Source organism: Sinocyclocheilus anshuiensis, unplaced genomic scaffold, assembly GCF_001515605.1.
Source record: "Sinocyclocheilus anshuiensis isolate Anshui unplaced genomic scaffold, SAMN03320099.WGS_v1.1 scaffold1383, whole genome shotgun sequence".
Classification (NCBI taxonomy): domain Eukaryota; kingdom Metazoa; phylum Chordata; class Actinopteri; order Cypriniformes; family Cyprinidae; genus Sinocyclocheilus; species Sinocyclocheilus anshuiensis.
The window spans coordinates 223,968-243,832 of record NW_015536550.1 but is presented as its reverse complement, the minus strand read 5'-3'; the positions used below and the strand labels follow the sequence as shown (position 1 = coordinate 243,832).

At 38.4% G+C, this 19,865-nt stretch overlaps 1 protein-coding gene across 2 annotated transcripts in view; it reads left to right on the top strand.

The window, feature by feature from the left end:
- The window catches only part of LOC107700714 (AT-rich interactive domain-containing protein 1A-like), an 88,478-nt gene that overhangs the window by 41,052 nt on the left and 27,561 nt on the right, over positions 1-19,865 (top strand). For both annotated transcript variants that reach the window (XM_016502474.1, XM_016502464.1), the window contains exons 5-8: positions 14,957-15,197; positions 15,786-15,860; positions 18,548-18,712; positions 18,816-19,137. In XM_016502474.1, the coding sequence (XP_016357960.1) occupies positions 14,957-15,197; positions 15,786-15,860; positions 18,548-18,712; positions 18,816-19,137 (803 nt within the window). The remainder of the gene's footprint in view (positions 1-14,956; positions 15,198-15,785; positions 15,861-18,547; positions 18,713-18,815; positions 19,138-19,865) is intronic.

The following is a 19,865-nucleotide window of genomic DNA, read 5'->3' as shown; positions in this document are numbered from 1 at the left end:
CCCTCTCTCTCTCTCTCTCGCTCTCGCTCTCGCTCTCGCTCTCGCTCTCCCTCCGCTGCCTCTCCCATTATTCCTGTTTTTCCTCATCTTTCCTCTTCCATACTTTTCTGAATTGCATCAATCCAGTGTTCTTATTGAGTTGCTTTTTCTTATAGGTTTGCAGATGTATTTAGAATTTAGAACCTGTTCTTATTTAGAACTATTTCCGGTTTTTAAACTGACTGGGTGGTGTGGCAAAATGTACCATGTGATGGTAAAAAATGTCAACTGGAAGATTCTGCTGTGCTGTTTACATTCTGAATAAAATAAGAGTAGCCTAAATGAGATGAAGTATCTTTCATTTGTAAAGTTGAATCATTCAGTCAATTAAAGTCGTCATTAAAAGGTTGCGTGGAAAAAAAAAATCACACAAAAATAATTATATTTTGAGAGAAAATGCAGCTGATTTTTTTTACTTTTTTTTATTAATTTTAATTTTTTTTTACTTAAGCAGACGGAAAATTGCATTGAAATACTTATAAAGCATACCTATGTGTCAGTTCATAAGTACATGTTTGTTCTTCAAAAGTACTACAAGAGTAATGATTTTATATTCTTTATTTAACTAGGAAAATCTTAGAGATATTACAATCTCTTCTTCCAGAAAGCCCTGGTCAAAATGACAGCACATTATTTCACACAAAACAAATCATAGAACAACGCTATAACAAATACTCATATATGGTCACTAAATAAGGTAAACTCAAGAAACAATGACAGGTTTCCTGTTTGCAGACAAATGTTTAAAGGTGGAATCTGAGTACATTTTGCAATTCTTTCTAAACCCAAATATCATGAAAAAGAAAAAAGCAAATTTACCAAATTCCGAGCAAACCCTTGGGACTTCAGCTAGGGCTGGGCGATATGACGATATCACAATACATTTTTTTTCTTCACATCAGTCGATATGAATATGATAAATGTAACATTTTTATTTATTTCAATTCAAAAATCCAAAGTGAAAGTTGTAGAAACCAGGCCATTAAACTACTCTTTATGGTCAGAACACGACAGACCCTTCATGTTTTTTAATTCTTTACACTTTTCCAGTCTTTTTTCCTTAAAATAAATATATTCATAGAAAAGTGTATTTATTAGTTTCTGCATGTACTATTGTTTCAAATCAAAAAACAGGTTTGTGTTGCCTGATAATATTATTAATACTATTATCTTCATATAAAAAATGTATTTATTAGTTTGCATGTTCTGAGTAATATTGTTTCAAATCAAGAAACAGGGTTGTGTTGCCTGATAATATTAATAATACTATTACTTTTTTTTTATCTCTTAGAAATGCACATTTGATAGTAGTAGTAGTAGCTTGAGTTAGGATGCAGAAGTAAATTTGTTCATTATCAAAATCTGTAGAAATTGTAGCAACCTCATTTTTATATGGTGAAATTTCATTATTCTGAGTTTTTTTTAATTTTTTTTTTTATTAACCATTGGTCTTCCATAGTAGCATACATTTAGATCATGATAACCACAGAAAGAATAGCTACAGAATCTGAATTGTAACCAGAATCCCATCCCATCCCCAACTCTGAGTTCTCTGGTCTCTTGTGCTCAGTCTGCAGCTCCAGCAGTTTTTTCCGCGCTCTGTTCGGCTCTGACTCTGGGGCCGCTCTGCTGTGGGAGGGGCGTTGCTCTGGAGAAGACGAGGCAGACAGGCTGTTTTTTTCCTTCTTTTTTTCTGTGTCAGGCACCCAGCCCCCCAGTATCCACCTCTCCTCCCTTCTCCGTCCCTCTGTTTCCACCCAGACGGGTGGCTGCCTCCCTTACCGAAGCATCTGTGGTTCCCGCTACTATTGTGACCCACACAATAGACCCCCAATGTAGTCACACAGAGACCCCCTCCCGCCAGCGTCAAACACCAGAGATCCATCCAGATGCACGTGAATAGATGTTGTTATTTACAGCTCTGATGGAGGTGCCTGTATGATACGATCGCATTTGAACTTTGCGTCACCGAAGGGTATTTTTTACTTGTGGAAACCCTCAGTCATTTGAACATATTTGATCTAGTGCAGTTATTATTAACCAAAAAAGGATGAGAAATACCAAAAGACACAGAGAGTGTTTGTCAGACTTTGGCTCGGTTTCTCCAGCTTTGATTGGTTTACTGCTAAATCCAATCACAGACATTCAATCACTCTTAGAGAGAGTGACCGTGGCATATAGCGCAACAGTCGGCTTCCGGAAAAATCCCATTAGTTTTCCCCATGGATAAATTGAGTTGTAGTGATTAATGTGTAAGAGGTTTCAAGACACGCCAGGAGCTCTGAGGTTAAGTGATGATGTATGTTTCTGTAAAAGCCTGTAGTCAGTGTGATTTCAACTCGCTGAAGACATTTTCGGGAATTAAAAAAAAAAACCTTTCTAAAAATGTGCTAAATTGCAGAATTCCACGTAAAGAACTTCATTACCCATAATACTACAGAAAAATCCACCAATCAGAGAGGTTGCTGTTACCATGGAAACACTGTGCCAAAAGTAGCAGTCCCATAAAACATTGGAGATGAATGGCATAATCGTGTCAGTCTCCCTACAGTCAAACAACTTATGTTGGTATATTTTTAAATATTTTGTAATAAACTACATTTAATCCTGGATATATTGCAGTAGTTTAAATTGTCATTTGCAGTGTTTCATAGGATGAGTAGATTATCCATTATAAATAGCTTTAAATTAGTGCTGCAACAACTGTTCGATGAAGTCATAATAATAATTGATATCAATTTTAAAGTAACCGATAATGAAAATAATCAACAATGAATTAGATTTGATGTAATTATTTAATTAAATACAGAAAATAAAAAATGCATTTTAACCTAATTAAAGGAATAATCAATAATTTGATTATGAATCATATGTTTTGAATCATAATCAATCATTTGATTATGAATCATATGTTTTGAATCATATGTTGAGGTGTGATTGATATCTGAGCTGGTTAATTTGGTTTATGGCTTATACTCTTCATTCATTAATTCAGACATTTATGGAGAAAAAAGGGAAAAATGCTACAAATATGTCCAAAGAGCCAAATGCTCTGCAGAGAACGCCTAGCTATGAGCGCTTGTGAGTATGATACAGAATATTTGCGGAAATAATGTTTGCAAAATTTCATTCGTGATGTGTATGCCACATTATTTTTCATATCTGTATTAGTCTGGCAATCCCATCTGGACAGTAACATGAGTTAGATAATCAGATTACTTTTTCAAGTAACTAGTGAAGTAAAACATTACTTTTATATTTACAATTAAATATGAGTTACTTTTTCTAATAAGTAACTCCAGTTGCTTTGTTTCCAGTTTATTCACGACAGCTCTCCTGTCCCGTGTTGAGAAAAATGCAGAGGCACTTCCTTCAGCCTGAGGCTTATTAATTTCTCTTTAGGTGTGAAAGGGCCTTTACAGTTGCCAAAAATATAAACTTTGTGTTTTTGTTATTAAAAACAAATAAGCAAGCCTGGCCCAGGTGACAAATACTAATGCAAAAGTAACACAATGCATTACTTTACATAAAAAGTAACCAAGTAATGCAATTAGTTTTTTTTTTTATGGAGTTACGCAATATTGTAATGCATTACTTTTAAAAGTAACTTTCCACAACACTGCTCTGAGATAAGCAATATATTAACTTATTGTTGTTCAGCCGTAGTATAAGTAGCATGTGACGGTTGGATGGTGTGGTATTTGCCTCGCCCTTCCTCCACTGTAAATGGACAGCTAAATAAAAAGTGACAGTGAGCGCTGCGTTTTACCCAAAGTTGAATGTTCCTCAACACTTGGTGCCGAGAAAAAAACGGCGAGCACTCAGCGTAAAAAAGACGCTCAGAGCCTCATTACACTACTTGTGTTTTAAACAATGCAGCTCTCCTATTGAAAACAATTAAAAAAATACGCTAGCCTTAAAAAAATAAAAAATAAAAAAAAACTTTGGTAGACACTAGGGCTGCCAAAAAAATTCGAATTTCATATATTCGTCGAGTTTAAAATAAAAATCCACATTTTATGTGTGCGTCAGGCTGCGTTATCAGTGGCACACGAGATGCAATGACGATGTAAGTGTCGTTGCATTGTAATGTTTTTCTTAGTCTATCCAGTTGAACCCACTAGATGCGGCACTGCTACGCTGTTCATTCAAAATATTGCGGAAAAAGAGCACATCAATGCAGAGAAGATCTTGTTTACGTCAAAACTGAAACCAAGCCGTTCAGACCGAACACATATTTATCGCATTTTCTAAAGGGACATCTATCACCGTTGCACTCGCGTCTCGCACAAGAGAGCTGCATGTTTAGAAAATCATGTAAAATTAATGCAAGTTCAACTTTTAACAAACATGTCTCGAGACTTTGACAGTTTTTCCCATCCCACTGCATCTCATGTTTTTAAATGAAAAAGTACTCTTTGTGATTGGTTTTCGGTCCTTTGTATTAAACTATACATACATACATGATGCTGTTTTGTTTATAGTTGTTTAAGCAACTTAATTATGTTTTATAAAAAATTTTTTAAACATTATGCACTTTTTTCAAAGAAAGTCGTATTATTTTATTGCTTTGAAGAAACGTGCATTAGTAATATTTTGCTTGATGCACCCTCTTGTGGCCTCAGGAGAGAAGCCAAAAGCTTTTCCCCCCTAACTGAAATTATGCCTTTTAAATTCGAATATAATTCGAATATTGATAATATTTAAGTACAAAATTCGAATTTAGTTTTTAGTTTTTCAACCTGACAGCCCTAGTAGACACGCACTCTAAGACTGGTGCCGTCACTTACGTTACGCTTTGTCGCCTTCATCGACCGCAGCTTGTAACCTGTAACGTCACACTTGTGTTTGGTACTAAAGCAGAAAAGATAGACAGCAGTGTGCGCAGTCTCAATCACATCAGTTTATGTATTCCAGGCCTCTCTGTTATTATCATTGTGGGCTGTGCATCAGTACTCCGAAGTGACCACTGCGATTAATCACAAAAACCATAATTCTGTGACTTGATCTATTTTTGTATTACTTAAACATTTCACAACGATTGAAATTCATTAACGACTATGTGCCAAAAGGAGGCTTAATATTTTATTTGTGATTCATCAGAGAGTAATTTTGCGTCAGCGCTCTTCATGGTGACTTTGAGTCCGGGGCATCACTCCAGAGGAGATTAGGGGGCGTTCACACCAGACACCGCGCCAAGACCACTTCTTGAAATGCTTTTTTGAGAAGCATTATTTAATAGGAGTATTTATAACTTGGCACAAAATGCTGAAAAAAAAACGAGATGCAGTGCAACAGACAGTTTATCTGTTGAGCATCTGAGTCAAGAAAATTGCCTTAGAAAAGGACCCCTTGTCGCGCGGGTGACTTGAGGATAAGACCCTGAGTGTGAACAGAGACAGAGTCTTCACTGTTTAACAGCCTCAGTGTAGAGTTCAATGCAGTAACAGACTGAGAGAAGCACTAGGTCATGATATATCGTGACTGTTTTAGTAACATTTGCTGCGTGTTTCAGAGCGAAGCGTGGCACTGCACACACGGGAAGCTCACTATCAGGTGTTTTCAGTGTCTCATCGGTTCACAGTCACGTGCTCTGAGTTTGGGTTTGGCACCGTTTGGGAATTCAGCATGCATCCACCATCTTTCCAAATGTGTAACGAGAAACTGGCCATTGTCAACAAAAGAGGAGCTTTATGGCCTCCCTGTCTGCCAAAATAAAAATTTGATGCCTTAATATTTAAAAATAAATTAAGCCATAAATATTAATTTTGAGTTGTTTTTATTATTATTGGTATTTATTTCACAGTGAAATATTACAATAGTATTGTCTTTTGTTTAATATTTATATAAATGTTATTATTATTTACAATCGCAATTGCAATTTGGATCATAAATTGCAACTTGTTTTTTTTGTTTATTAGTGCTTGCTCATGCAAATGTCACAGCCAGTTGTACTGTAAAATGTATTATTGTATTTTTCTTACTCAATTTATTTTACAGTGAAATATTACAATAGCATTGTCTTATCTTGTTTGATGTTTATTGTTATTATTATTAATATTACAAGATGACTTCGCCCTACAAACAAGCACAGCAAACTTTTTTTTTTGGTCACGTTTTAGTCACACTTTCTAGTTTTTTTTTGTAATTTTTTATTTAAAATTTCCCCAAACTGCACAGCCGTAGTTGGTGGTGCTCACCCATTAAAATGTCACGGTCACAGTGCTGTGGATGGTTGCCATTGCTTGGTGGTTGCTAGTCTGGTGTGGGCGGTTGCTAGGTTGTTCTGGGTGCTTTCCAGAAGGATGCTCACTAACACGAGTCCAAAGAGCCCACCCATAAATCCCTACGGTGCTCTGCTATCTAGAATATGACTGGAAGATCAATGGGTGCCAATCAAAGAGGGATCCACAGAGCCTGATTGCATCCTTTGTTCACATCCCTAACCCTAATATCAGCAGCAGCAACGGTGCCTGGCTCTGTCTCTGTGTGTGCTGAGAGGGAGGCAGTAATGGCCGCTGGTCGAGGCTGCTCCTCTCACAGTCAGTGGGCTGCTGGCTCCCCCTCATGGCTGACATCAGCACAGCCGCTGCTCACTATGTAGGGGACGCTTCTACCCCAAATCCTGCTCTGATTTTGGTGTGAAGAGCAAGAATTAGTGGCTTTGTAATTGTACAGTTAATCTGCTCTGTGTGAGTGAACACATCCGGGCCGGTGTGTCGTTGAGCTTCAGCGGTGTTTGTTGATTGACGTGTGTGTGTGTGTGTGTGTGTGTGTGTGTGTGTGTGTGTGTGAACGACTGCGCTGTGACCTCAGCGCTGGGGGAGGGACGTCGCGACTTTGCACTAATGTGTCAAGCACGTGGAGACAGTTGCTATGGCAACCTCACCGATGCAGCTGTGTGTGTGTGTGTGTGTGTGTTCCAGTGTGTTTTGAAATTGGCTCAAAATATCATATACGTTTGATTTTCAACGACTGAATGAACTAGGGCTGTATAACTGAGGCCGATGCTAAACGAATCTTGATGCATAGCCAACGATACGATACATTAAAGATGCATTTGAAGCAGCTACCGATGCGGTGTGATATGATTTCGATTTGGTTGAACACAATGCGATGCAATGGAAAAAATATGATGCTATGCAATTCATTATGGTACAGATAGTTCACTATTGGTGAATATTATTGGTCGCTCTCTAAATAATAAAAGTATAGCGCATCTACTAATAATTATATTAAATCGTTTTTTACCGAAATGCCAACTTGTATCCGATGCACACTTCTTTTTTTTTTAAATCGATACATTGCATCTTTTATGCCGATGCACTGATGTGGTCAATCTTAACAAATACACACACATACATGTATATATTTAAGAAATATATGCCTCATGGCTGACATCAGCACAGCCGCTGCTCACTATGTAGGGGACGCTTCTACCCCAAATCCTGCTCTGATTTTGGTGTGAAGAGCAAGAATTAGTGGCTTTGTAATTGTACAGTTAATCTGCTCTGTGTGAGTGAACACATCCGGGCCGGTGTGGCGTTGAGCTTCAGCGGTGTTTGTTGATTGACGTGTGTGTGTGTGTGTGTGTGTGTGTGTGTGTGTGTGTGTGTGAACGACTGCGCTGTGACCTCAGCGCTGGGGGAGGGACGTCGCGACTTTGCACTAATGTGTCAAGCACGTGGAGACAGTTGCTATGGCAACCTCACCGATGCAGCTGTGTGTGTGTGTGTGTGTGTGTTCCTTTCCTCTCTCCTCTCTCCTCTCTTCCTCATTCTGCTGTTTTGACAGCAGATGAATGGGTGTGTGTGAACCGGAGAAAGGCGTCCCGGGCCGGCGAGGGTCACAGAGTCTGGGACTGTGTTTCACCGCTGTCTTATCTCTGACAGGATTTCCCTTCAGCTCATCACAAACAGCATCTGAATAGAGTTTAGAAACGACTCCTTAGAGTTTCTCACTGTGGTGAAACAACATGGCTGCCGTAGAGACAACTCACTGGCCTGTTTTATGATAGAAACATGATGTTTTTAGACTAACTGAAGTCACTGCTTCTGCAAATCTTGTTGGAACTGCAGAAGTGTTTTAAATAGACTAGATTTTGTGTGTTTTGAGAGCTGACAGACAGGCTAGCGCTGGCGCTAATTTGAGCATAAAATGGCTGCCACACAGATACCAGCATCTCTTATAGTATTTTTAGAGACATTGAACACATTTAGACTGTTTTATTTATTTTAGGATGATCTTTTGGCTACATTTGTGAATTATATGTGCTGTCGGGCTGTATTTAGCAGCTTTGTGCTATGCTAGCAGTGAACTGTTATAATGTTTCACAAGTCAACAAAACCATTTGTGTTTGAGGGTTTTTGTTGTTGCTCAGCAGAATGTGGCTTTTGCTGCTGGCAGATGTTTTTACAATAAGCATAGTTTCTGCATAAATAGCATAGGCCACACATTACAGTGTTAATATTGTAAAACTATTATAAATTGAGATCTCTTTCAAATATTGTTAAAGCTGGAATACATGACTTTTAAAGTCTGAACATATTTTCAAACACTAAGCATCATACTTTGTGAATGGTCACAGGAAAAAAATTAGGCCCTGTTGAAAAAGGGGCCAAAAGTTGAAAGCAGTCTAAGCAGTTTGGCTGGTTTAGCTGGTCTTCCAGCCTGTTCATAGCTGGTTTTAGATGGGTTTTGACCACTTCTGTAGCTGGTCAGGCTGGGAGAACAGCTAAGCAGCTCTGGCTTTTTATTGTTTGTTTATATATATAATCGATACATTGCATCTTTTATGCCGATGCACTGATGTGGTCAATCTTAACAAATACACACACATACATGTATATATTTAAGAAATATATGTAATATATATTTAGATTTTTAATTTTTGAATCGATTAATCGTGATAAATGGATTTTACAGCCCTAGAATCAACTCACAGTCTGAAGATAAATGTATCAGAATATGTCTGTTATTCACGACAAAATGAACTGAAATCTGTCAACTCCGACTGACCAAAATCTGCAGACTCTGCGTTTTTGCAACCAACGTGGACTTCTCTGGACTGTGAATCAGGGCAAAAGTCATGTAGCGTGCTCCAGTTTTAAGAAGCAGATTTGTGCATTTGTTTTGAAGCTCAGCCAGAGAGAGAGAGAGAGAGTCTGTCTGTGAACTCGTGCTGCGGTCGGTGTGGTGCATCACTCTGGTCAGACAGTGTAACGTGTTGCTCTCGTGCCCTGACCTGAGCCGCTGCTCTTGACCTCTGTGTCGTCAGGAGAGTCCCGGGTCAGACAGGTTCATGTGACGCTCCTGTCGGGACTGAAGGGTTAATGACTGGTCAGATGACTGGTCAGATGATAGCGGAGTGAAGCCACAGTTAAAGAGTGTGATGAGTGCTTCAGCTATTTTTCTGTTATTAAGCAGTTAAACTCTCACTGTGCTTTGTTTTTGATGGGATGTCTCAGTTTTTCCGAGTTTGTTTGAACTCTCTTCAGATTAAATATTAAGGTCACCGTAATCGAGCATTCTAGCACTTAGCCTACATTTACAAGACAACTTTGTCGATTTTCAACCAGCTTTGTCAGTAGTATATGTAAATGAACTTTCTCCATGTTACCTACACACAAAAGTCACACACACTTTGCTTCATCTGGCAGAACAAATGATTGTTCATTTACATAATCTGCTGTCATTTACATGTACTACTGACGATGTAACTGTACAAAGCTAGCTGAAAATTGGCAAAGTTATCCTTTAAGTTCACTTAAGCTACAGTTCAAATTTATTGAATGCATTTATGAATGTATTTGGTCAACTTACAGGAAGAACAGTAAATTTGTGAAAAATGATTGCAGTTTATACAAATATTTTCTATTTGAACATATTATAAAATGTAATTTATTTCTGTGATCAAAGCTGAATTTTCAGCATTACTCCAGTCTTCAGTGTCACATGATCCTTTAGAAATCAGTCTAATATGCTGATTTACAGCTCAATAAACATTTCTGATTATTATCAATGTTGAAAACAGTTGTTTCTTATTTTTGCGGAAGCCATGATACATTTTTTCCAGCATTCTTTGAATAGAAAGATAAAATGGACAGTATTAATTTAATATAGAAATCTTTTGTAACATAAGTCAAAATGTATTTGCACAAAGGCAATTTAATTTTGAATGCTGCAAAACAGATTTCTGTATGTAAATGAACTTTGATTGGTTTACCCAATCATATATGGGCTCAGATGAAATCAGCTGAATTTTTTTTGTGCATTTTTTGTTTTGATTTTGGAGGAAAACCTTGAGCATTTCTATCAGTGAATTTATGCATGGTTAAATGTATTAAACAGAGCAAAAAGTACTGTAATTATATTTATGGCAAATGCATTATCAAACCCATCAAAGTATTTAATGATCTACAAAGTCCTTGGACATTTTTGTGGGTTAGTTTGCAGTGCTGTTCATATGCTAATGTGAACATGAATGTGACGGCATTGTTTTCTGAAAAGCCTTGCATTTATTTGACATTAATGGCAAAGGTACAGAGTTTGGTGACGTAATGTAAACTCAGGTGTCTGAACAGACTTAACCGTTAATCGTCAGGCAAAACGAATTTGTAACAATCCTTAGGTAAATTGCAGAAGTTTCCTGAATGTGATTTGTTGTTTGGTTTGTACACACACATACACACACACACACACACACACACACACACACAGAGCCTTAGGGTGCTTTCACACCTGTAGATCGATTGCTTTGTTCCGAAACAGGGATTAAAATTATTACAATGTTGCTTTTTATTCTTGGTGTTATTACTCTCGCTTTCACACGGCAAAGTTTCTAAACGGACCAAATTTGTTAATACAAGTCACGCGTGAGTAAACTGTTCTCTCATTGGTCAAAGTTCCACGGTTTATTTTCCGGGATTCCACTTAGCTCGCTGTCATGGCTCTCATCCGTCAGGATGGAACGACAACAGCTTTTTAAAAAAACATTTTTGTAGCTGTCCTTATATTAATTCATCATTTTGAGCAGGAGTCCAGGATTCATCTGGAAAACATTTTTAAAATGCACCTACTAGGAAGAAGAGCAGTAAGACGGCATTATAAAATGAAAAAGTGCGCTTTGATTGTGATCATATGCCCAAACGAACCGAGCTAAGGGGGGAAACGCGCCAGGTTCCGAAACAACGAGCCAGGTGTGAAAGCACCCTTAGTCCTCCGTGTCTCTTCATTAATTAATGCCCTCGCTTTGGGATCAGTGATGCTTTGAGATCACATTCCCAAGTTGGGTTGGGTATCGTTTGAATTTTATCGATTCCGACTCTGCTTATCGGTTCCTAGTTTCGATTCCAATAAGATAAAAATCCAATATAAAAAAAATTAAGTCATACATTTAGATGTCAAACATTTATTGTCTTTTTACAAAGCATTCTGTTGCAGCTGAATAACACGAGCAAAAATCAGCAGCCTACAGAACACTGCAAGAAGAATTTTGTCTATGCTTTAAAAAAAATACCACAGCAAAAACAACTAGATTAATATAAATTTCAAATATTAAAGTGTTAAAGACAAGTAAACAGTCACTAATAAGGTAGGAACAAACAAATCAATTAGCAATATCATAAATAAATACAACTGAACAAAATTTCAGGTACAGAAACTGTAATTAAAAGTTTAAAAACACTGCATAGTTTTCTTTTCATAAATAAAATATAGATTAATCAAAGTTATTAAATATATTCAGTGAAGATCAGTGAATGATTTTCTTGTGTTCTTTAATATTAATGACATGCAGCGCGTTTATTAGGCTGCCGACAAATATGAAAGAAGTCAGTTTCGGCCCGGAACAACCTTTTCTACAGTGGAAATACACAGAACAGTTTGAGAACGGACACAAACCGGGAACCCGTACTGCGACCTCTGTTCTCTGTGCTCGCGCTTCGTGTACGCTGCACGCAAACAGGGCGCAAGTTCTTTCCGTTCCTGCACCTAAATAGTTTTTAATCACATAAAAATGCGAACACAGGAATCGTTAAGCAGAATCGAAATACACGCATCTTATCGAATACCCGGTTCTTGGAAATTTGGAACCGGTTCTAAAATTGAACCGGTTTTCGATACCCAAGCCTATTCCCAAGTGCCATTGTGTCATGTTGTGGACACACACACACACACACACACGCACAGACATTAAGACTCTGGGTTTATGCCACACTCTTGGGTAATAAACACCTTCCTCATGGGTCACACACAGGAATCTCCTCTTAGACACACACATGCCAACATAAACAGCAATCCGCCGAGGATTGTTTCTGGTTAGAGCAGAGCTGGGTCATGCAGACGCTGCGTGTGTGTGTGTGTGTGTGTGGCAGCTAAAACAGGAGTCTGAATCAGCGTCCTCCTCCTGTCTCTCCCTCTGGGGTTCCTCCAGCAGGTCACGGCCCAAAAATAGCAGCGGGCGCCGTTTCAAGTGCAAAACCGCCGACTTTGGGGCCGCAGCCAGTCTGCGAGTGTGAGATTTCTATGGGAATACTTGGCCATGCTCCTGTGTGTGTGTGTGTGTGTGTGTGTGTGTGTTTCTCGTTCCTCTCCCACTTTTTTCCCTTTCCCTCTCTGATCTGACTGGCAGATGAGCTTGCAAATTTTCACTGAACACATGCGCTCCACGTGACGCGAGTCGAGTGTGTAAATATTCCCACACACACACACACACACTCCCTCCTCCGCTGGGAGGCTTTATGACTGACTGCCAGATTGATTTCAGCATCTCAGCCCATATGGACTCGCTGCTCATTTCACTCAGGCTTGTTTTCAGGCAAAACCATCAATAATCAAAGACACATGGTCGCACAAAATATCCATGTTTGCTTCATGTATATTGAGTGAACATTTTCTGGTCTTATTGTAGTTTATTTGTTTTTTGCAAGATATGTTCGCCTGGTTTTTCTGTTGTTATATGTGTTGTGTTGTGTTGTATTTGTTATGCACCGTTTGTGTAAATTTCACTGATGTTTGCCCTGCTTTGTGACACTTTGTCACTCAGTCAACTGGATTTATTTTATAGAGAAATTGCGAGCCGTGTTCGCCTGTGCTAAACCAGATGCAACAATGCTTTGTTTTGGTAAACTAATCGTCTAACAACTGACTAGCTAATTGCTTGGGTCTACCAGTATGTACGCCCAGAAATGAAAGTGGTCATTGTTTACTCGCACTCATGTGGTTAATAAACCTTAAAGACTTTCGTTCATCTTTAAGATACAGTTACATCAATGAAAGTTCACAAAACTATAAGTGTCAGGCTTTAAAAAGTACACAAAGTAATTCAAATGAATTGTACTGTTTAAGTCTTTTGAACATATATTTACAGATTTGAATTAAGATTTTTTTTTTCACATAAACGTTGATCAGCACACATTGAGCTCATCAAATATGGTAAACACCAGCTCAAACGTGCTGGCTTTAAAATGAGGTTTTTCTCACACGCCAATGAAAGCATGTTAGAGCTTCTGTTTAGAATACCTGGATTAAACTGCCTGTTTCATTTAATTGCTTTTGTGCCATTAGGGGCATGAACATTTTATTTGTGTGGACTTTCAATGGATGAATAGAAATGATGATAGAAAATACACAAATATACAGCTATGGGGAAAAAAAAAAAACTGAGACCACTTAAATTCTCAGTTTCTCTGGATTTACTAGATTTACTAGGTATGGGTTTGAGTAAAATGTTAATAGCTATTTGTTTTATTCTAGAAGAGTCTGCTAACATTTCTTCCAAATTTCAGATATAAATATTGTCATTTAGTGCTGCTTTTTTTTTTTTTTCATTTGTTGATCGAAAATCAGGGTTATTGCACCAAATATTGATTCTTAACTCTAAAGAAGTTAAAACTTGGGTATTGTGTTTAAAAATGAATAAAAACATGTCTGAAAGCATGGAATCTTTTGTTGTTTTGACCAATTGTCATTTCATGCTCTAAATGAGAACATTTTTATTTAAAATTGGGAAATGTCATCAGTAGTTTACTGAATAAAACACAACTTTGGTTTTACTCAAACGTATATGCCTAACTATAAATCATAAATCCAGAGAATCTTCCAAGTGGTCTCTTTAACTTTTTCCATATCTGTATATTCATTTTTAGGTGAATGGTCTCTTTAAGATTTAAATCGAGATGCCAAATGTCTCTGTGGGGGTTTTAGCAGGATGTGCGTTGTTAACTGTAACTATTACAATGTTTCTAAAACAGAAGCAAGATGCTTGTCCCAATATACCAAAAGTACATTACGTGCTCATGCCTGGTTATATGAAGCTGCTAGGGGTTTTTATGTTGCTGTATTGGTTGTTTTGAGTGGTTTCTGGCTAGTTGCTTGCTTGCAAAAGTTGAAAGAGCCTATTCTCAAATCTATACAATATTTTGGTTTGTAGACATGGTTGAGATTACTCCTTCAGTGAAAGTCTGTTCAATAATTGCTCATTTTTATCAGCCACAGCTTTTTAAAATTTATTATTATATATATTTTTTTATAAATAGAGCCCTTATGGGAAAAATATGAGATGCATGGAAAAAATTGTTTGTGAGATCACTTGCAAAACTTTTGCATTCTCTGGAGTAACTTTTTTGTACAGCAAAATGTCTGAGAGCGAACGCAAAAGTTTAGCAAATGAAAAGTTTTCCTCTCATCTCATATTTTTTCCATCACTATGTCCCCTTAGTGCTTCCGTAAAAACTACGAGCACGTCTCTCCTCAATAAATCATGTGATTTGAGCTATCATTCATGTCTGTAGTACAGTGTGGGACGAGCACTCAGGCCTTTGTTCAAATGGCTGTCAATGAGCAGCAGTAATATAGAGGCTTGCCTTATCAAACGCTACTAATAACACGCTTCTGTTCTTCTGGTTCTCCTGTGCAGGATCTGTCTGGCTCCATCGATGATCTCCCCACAGGCACGGAGGGTGCTCTGAGTCCGGGCGTCAGCACGTCAGGGGTGTCCAGCAGTCAGGGGGAGCAGAGCAACCCGGCGCAGTCGCCCTTCTCGCCCCACACCTCCCCGCACCTGCCCGGGATCCGCGGCCCGTCACCCTCACCTGTGGGCTCGCCCGCCAGCGGCCCGGCCTCGCGCACGGGACCCCTCTCACCCGGAGCCTTGCCTGGTGGGACTCTCATTTATGAAGTTTGTTTACTATTATTTGCAGTAACAGTATAGTTCAGTGCAGGTAGAAATGCAGAAGCGCATTTCGTTTTTTCAAAGAATAATATGTGACCCTGGACCACAAAACCAGTCATAAGTGTCAATTTTTTTAAATCGTACATAATACATCATCTGAAAGCTGAATAAATAAGCTTTTCATTGATGTATGGTTTGTTAGGACAATATTTGGCCGAGATGCAACTATTTGAAAATCTGGAATCTGAGGGTGCAAAAAAATCTAAATATTGAGAAAATCGCCTTTAAAGTTGTCTAAATGAAGTCCTTAGCAATGCATATTACTAATCAAAAATTAAGTTTTGATATATTTACGGTAGGAAATTTACAAAATATCTTCATGGAACATGATCTTTACTCAATATCCTAATGATTTTTGGCATAAAAGAAAAATCTATCATTTTGACCCATACAATGTATTGTAGGCTATTGCTACAAATATACCCGGGCTACTTATGACTGGTTTTGTGCTCCAGGGTCACATATTATCATAAGTTGCCCATTAGTTTAACTTTGACGTTTACCCCTCTTATAGGAACCCAGATGCCCCCCAGACCCTCGAGTGTCCAGTCAGATGGTATGTTACATTCCTCCATGGGTCAGGATAGAGGTGAGTCTAGTGACTTTTTTATAAATATTTATCTTTGTTGCACGATTAATTAAAAATTTTAGTCAGCATTGAATGTGCATTTGGGAATAATGAGAAGTGCTTATCAACAAAAGAAGGGCACCCTGCCGTTTTCCATCAAAAATGTTTTGTTTGTTTAACATTTGAATTTTATTTTGACAGTCAAATATTAAAGGTACTTTAAAGAGGGAGAAACAGAGGTTTCCCCAGTAACAGCTGTACACAAAGCAGTGCTGAGCTCACAAACGCTGCTTTATCAGGCATATAACATGCAAGATGAAATAAAAATGACATCAGAAATTTTCTAAAGATAGTCTTCCTTCAGAAATACAGTGATATAAAAACACCCGCACCTCGTTTTGATTTTTAAACGTGCAGCACTTGCTCGTGTTTATTCAACGAAGCCTTTTGGAAAATCCATCAGTTTTGATATTGTTGTGAGCGCCACAAATAAATAAATAAATGTATGGGAAACACATCCCACAGCACAACCACCTGAGCCCAACTTCAGTCTATTCTTCACCTTAACTTTAACTGCGTTTGTAGCCGGTGCCATAGCCAGACTGATAAACAAACACAGACCGGAAGTTAACTTCGGGCTAGGCATGTGCGCCAGATGAAACCGTCTATATAAAGCTTGAAGCATCAGAATCGGCATCGGTATCGGCCGATCTCCATGACAAGAAATCGGTACTCTGTATCGGCTTCAAAAATCCTGATCGGAGCATCCCTGGAGCCAATGGATATCACACACAAGCAACATGCAAACTTTGCGCAAGATTTATGCCGGTGAAGTCTTTATCTCAGTCAATTCACTGCAGAAAGTAAAAAGGGAATGACGGAGTAATGACGGAGCTTTCTGCATCTGACGCCGCATATTCTCTCAGAGACAACGAGACGAATCTACTTCAACATGTGCTGATAACGGTATAGCTAACTGTTTTAATTTATTCCCTTAATATTTCTAATATTACAAAAAGAGAAGAAACATATTTCGTGTTAAACAGGTTGTTTTTGAAAGTCGGTGCTTGAAATAAAAGCTTATTTCATTGATTTTTATTGATGACTGAAATGTTAATATTGTAATCATAGGCCTGTAATTCATTGTATAGACCTGTTTTAAAATACCTTTTTTAAAACATTTTAATTGAGGAGTAAATAGCCTAATCTTTTGTTATCCTCGCAGCACGTCAGTTATTTGGTAATTATTGCGGGGCAAATTAATTGTAATTTTAATTTTAATAATAAAAGTAACTTCTTAATAATAATAATAGGCCTAATAAAAATAAGAATGTAACAGGCCTACATTAATTGGAAATGCCAAATATCTTAATATCGCCAACAATTGATATTGTCGATGCTAGAGTTGGGCGATGTCTACCAAATTGGCATCGGACGATGTCTTCAGTGAAACATCGTGATGGACAATGGCATTGGGGGCGGGGCGGGGTTAGGGGTGTGCCCGAAGCGTGAAACAATGAAACAAATAACGTGTTATACAGAGCCACTAAAAGGTTAGCCGCTTGCTAGCGGTAGCCTGTTGCATTACAGTACATGAAAGTTCTCTTACAATGTCTGATAGGTCATGACTGTGATGTCTGTCAGCCATCGGTGATGGACAATGGCATCGTCTATCGGCCCAACCCTAGTCGATACAAGATCATCGTCTTTCGACACAGAGTCCCAGCAAGGGGAGGTTATCACGGGGCAGACAGCACGTTGCCTGTTACGTTGTTTGGGCTGCTTTGTTGAGTGCAGTGGCACTGAGAACATCATATTTCACACACTTTAAGCTGTTTTATTTTCCAAATGTAATAGGATTAGTCCAACGAATCGTTCGGTTTGTAATGCGCACCGAACTGAAAGCCTTGTACCGAACGGTTTAATACGAATACGTGTATTGTTACACCCGTAATATATATACATATATTTCATACTTTGATTTTGTGCTACTAATACTACTGATGATGATGATTATTATTATTATTATTATTAATAATAAAAAAATATTATTTTATAGCCATAATGATTGATTTTTTTTTTTTATAAAAATAGTTTTAAATACTCTTTTGTTTTACACTGGAAATAGTAATATTGTTATTAATAGTAATAGCAATAGTAATTTCATGTTTTGTAATTTTTATATTTTGATTTTGTAATAATAATAATGAATTATTATAATTATTATTTAAAAAGAATTGTATTATAATTTTTTATAATTTTATATTCATATTGATTATACAATCATACAATTTTGGCCAAATTGTGCAGCCCTACAAACATACACATCAAACCACAATTTTTCCCCCCCTAGAAAAATAGCAATTCGTTTTTTTTCCCCCCTCATAATATGCAGCCATAAATTGACTGTACATTTCCTGATGTGTTCTGGAATAAGGAATAAGGTCCCTGAAAGCAATTTCTATGGACTCTGTACATAAACATCCTAAATTGTGGTTCGCTTATGCATATTTGACCATATTGCTTTTTGAGTTGTGAACTCTTAGTGTCTACACAAGCTATACCCCAGACCACGATTTTCACGTTTACTTTGGAGTGGCTCTGTGCTGTGCACCTGAGTTCAGCTTGGATCCGCACCAAAACACCTAGCATGAAAGCATAACCTCGAGGGTGGTTTACTGTAGCGTAACTGTGTCTGCTCTCTACAGTATACATGAGGAACCCTCAGATGCCGTACAGCTCTCCTCAACCCGGGTCAACTTTATCCCCACGGCAGTCATCTGGAAGCCAAATGCATAGTGGGATGGGTTCCTTCCCGCAAAACAACTCCATGGGCAACTATGGGCCACAGGGTGGCCAGTACGGACCACAAGGTGAGAAGCTTCGATTCGACTGAACACTTGATGCTTTTAAAGAACAGCAAACATATTTTACACGAACCTAGAGTGTGCATTAACCTTAAAATCTGTTGCACAGGTTACCCGAGGCCTCCGGGTTACGGAGGCATGCCGAACGCTAACTATCCGGGTGGCCCTGGCTTGGGCGGCTCCATGAACCCTATGGCAGGGCAGGGTGGAGGGGGGGCGTATGGAGGGATGCCTCCGGTACGCATGGGTCCGGGGCAGATGGGTACGAGGCCGTACGGCCCTGGCATGGGCCCTGGCATGGGCCCCAACATGGGCGGCATGCCTCCTCAGGTGGCGTCAGGAATGTGTCCGCCGCCTGGGATGAACAGAAAGCCTCAGGATCCCGCGGCAGCGGCGGGGATGCTCCATGGCCCATCCAACTCCATACACAGGTACAGTCCACATGTGCTTCTGAACTCACTGAAACGAGCCTGTGCAGAATCCAGGCCCTCTTGGACTGGGAAAAGTTTGGATCCGATCTGACAATGTCAGTTTTTCAGCATGAGAAACAGAGTCCATCCCACTGATTGCCAACACTGATGCAGAAATGCTTAGCTTGGTCATAGGACGTTGAGTCACTGGAGCTCTGATTGTCGAAACACGGTCTAAATGAAGCTTGAAGCTGTAAATAAGCTGATTTCACAAATAGGACATTTGACAAACAGACATTTTTTAATCTGTTTTTGTGGCCTATAATGACTGAATTGGCTATAGCTTGTCTCAAAGTTATTATTTGCTTTTTTTGTGGTGTTTTACAGTGAAAACACACCAATAATCATGATATACTCATGTTCTTAGTGCTAGTGGCAGTAAGAGTAGAATCACCTGTAAATAGTTTTGTGCATAATAACTGAAATCGTAGTCCTGTTTCCCCATTCACAAGGCAATGGTGTCACCAGCATAGAAATACTCATGATTCTACTTTACTGATTCAGCATCAGTATGCAAGTTAGTGTTTAAAATGTTTCTGTATTTTCAGCAAACAATCTATCAGTGACACTGATTATATAGTGTGCAGTTTAAATATTTAAACTATTATTTAATGTTTTTACATTTAATATTTTGATCAGTCTATTTTTGTAATGTTGATTTTGCATTTTTCATTATTTTTTAATTTTAT